Here is a 2,500-nt window from a genome sequence, read left to right on the forward strand (position 1 = left end):
TCGCTCAGGGGACACCACCACGACACTCCGTAGCTAGGAGGAGCCGGGGATCGAACCAGCGACCTTGCGGTTTACCAGCTCAACCCGCTCGACCTCCTGAGCTAATGCCGCCCCCTATTTATACAACGCTGTCCCAATGACCTCCCGAGCCGTTGGGGGCCTCCTACATAATGGACCGCTAAACGCCCCTCTCCCCCCCCCCCCCCCCTCCCCTCCCTCAATAGGAGCTGCTGGACCGAACCCTGGCTCTGGCCCAGGAGGGCGACTCGCTGGTCCAGAGCTCGCACTACGCCGAGGACGCCCTCCAGACCAGCTGCGGGCAGCTCCGCGCCCGGAGCGCCGAGCTCAGCGGCAGCCTGAGGGCAAAGAAAGACTTCCTCCTCCTGGCCATGGAGCTCCACCACAGCCTGGAGAGGGTGAGGGGCTCACACTCTACACACACTCACACACACTCACACTCACACGTACACACACATGTTCACGCTCATGCTCACACTCACACTCACACTCACACACTCTCATGCTCACGCTCACACACACACTCTCACGCTCACACACTCACACTCACCGAAACAGATATTATCACAGTGCATTCCACTCATGAACAGCAGACCGACGGCAGAACGACACACACAACGTCTCTTGCTTCATCACTGCACCTCTAACCAGTGGCGTAGCCAGGGGTTGTTCGCCTCCCCCCCCCGTCGACAATCGCGTTTCCCCCCCGCCCCCCCCCCCCCCCCCCCACGGTCAACAATTCAATATGGACCCCCCTATAAAAGCCTCGGCTACCCTCTTGACACCCCTTGAAAAAAAGTCTGGCTCCGCCACTGCACCTCTAACCAACCCTCCTGCCTTCCCCCTTTGTCGTCTTTGTTCGTTTGCTCTCAGGCGGCCAAGTGGTGCGACGACGGCATCTACCTGCTGGCCTCGCAGCCCGTGGACCGCTGCCAGTCCCACGAGGGCGCCGAGTCGGCCCTGCAGGAGCTGGAGCGCTACCTGGAGGCGGCGGGACAGAACCTGCTGACCGACCGGGCCACCATCTGCACCCAGTACCAGGCCGTGCTCAACCAGGAGTTCATGGTACAGAGTCCCCAGTAGAGGCCCAGTAGAGGCCCAGTAGAGTCCAAGTAGAGCCCCAGTAGAGTCCATGCTAACAGCGCTGCAGAAGTCACTGCGTGTTAATTGTCATTTGCGATTTTGCCTCAGTGCTTTTGAAACCTAAATGAAACAGAATTTGTACGCTGGTTACGTTAAAATGACAAATGACAAACGGGTACAACTCAGCAATTGCTTAATGATTATTGTTTTAGGTGCAGAAGAATATAAATTGAATGAATAATCTGTTGGTCTTAATGAATAATCGCAATCACAATATTGAGCATTGATTATCATTTGTCATAATCGTAGAGCCCTACATACAATTATGACTTAACTTGCTACTACTCATATTGTGTATATAGAGCATTTTATGTACATGTTATTACTTACCTCACCTTGTGTCCTGTACCCTGCTGTGACACGCACATTTCCTGTCTGGGACAGTAATAAAGTATCATCGTATGATACTATATTTATCATCTTATCATCTCATCTTATCTTTCTCAACTTAATATGGCTAATTTGACTGATTTGTGACTGAACCTGATTGAGCGCGGTTCTGCAGGGACACACACACCCACACACACACACACACACACACACACACACACACACACCAGGGTGAGGGCTTCTAACGTGAACCACGCCTCCAATGTCCCGACCCGGACGTGTAACTTGAACCTGTCCCTCTCCCGTGGGCCAGGACCAAGTGGAGAAGGTGCTCCAGAAGCAGACCTCCATGCAGGAGATGTTTGAAAAGAGGAGGATCAGCCTGAAGAAGCTGGCGGCCAAACAGACCAGACCCGTGCAGCCGGTGGCCCCGAGGCCAGAGGCCATCATCAAGTCCCCTCTCAGCTCACCAGGTCCGTCCCCGACACACGACAAGTGAAAGGCACCACACCCATGTCAACGTTCTGAGGGGGTGGTTATGAAAAATGGCACACGTTATTATTGCATTATTTAAAAATTCCACAGCACAGTAGACAATAGACAACAACAATGCAGGCTCACAAAAAATAAGACAAGGCGAGTGTGTTATTATATAGTGAAATGGAGCAGGTCACGAGATGACGACAGTTTGCCTGGTCACTCTGGCGGGGAACCCGGTCATGGATCCATGACCCATTGTGCTTCAGCCTCATGGTTGATCTCCACCGTGACCGCTGCTCTTCACCTCCTGCTACGTCTTAGCAGTGCACACGTCAACGTTGTTTTTTCTCCGTCCCTCCCTCAGCACACAGAGCACAGCAGGAGAAAGACCTCCTCGAGGGAGACTCTGGGCACGACGGCGGCTGTAAAAAGGTAGGCGGTAAACTCCTCCTGATTGTCGTTTACCCTTCACTAGGTCTGGCGTCAGTGGACATAAAGCACGGTGCCTCGTTCGGCTAATGGTCACGAG

The 2,500-nt window shown here is 53.7% G+C and overlaps 1 protein-coding gene across 1 annotated transcript in view; it reads left to right on the plus strand.

Annotated features, from left to right (window-relative positions):
* Positions 1-2,500, plus strand: part of LOC311372660 (guanine nucleotide exchange factor DBS-like) — a gene marked incomplete at its 5' end in the record, with an annotated part of 10,970 nt that overhangs the window by 3,245 nt on the left and 5,225 nt on the right. The window contains 4 exons of the mRNA XM_084489629.1: positions 225-416; positions 892-1,083; positions 1,805-1,964; positions 2,336-2,403. Of these exons, the coding sequence (XP_084345755.1) occupies positions 225-416; positions 892-1,083; positions 1,805-1,964; positions 2,336-2,403 (612 nt within the window). The remainder of the gene's footprint in view (positions 1-224; positions 417-891; positions 1,084-1,804; positions 1,965-2,335; positions 2,404-2,500) is intronic.

This window comes from Micromesistius poutassou, assembly GCF_964030765.1.
Source record: "Micromesistius poutassou genome assembly, contig: SCAFFOLD_6027, whole genome shotgun sequence".
Classification (NCBI taxonomy): Eukaryota; Metazoa; Chordata; class Actinopteri; order Gadiformes; family Gadidae; genus Micromesistius; species Micromesistius poutassou.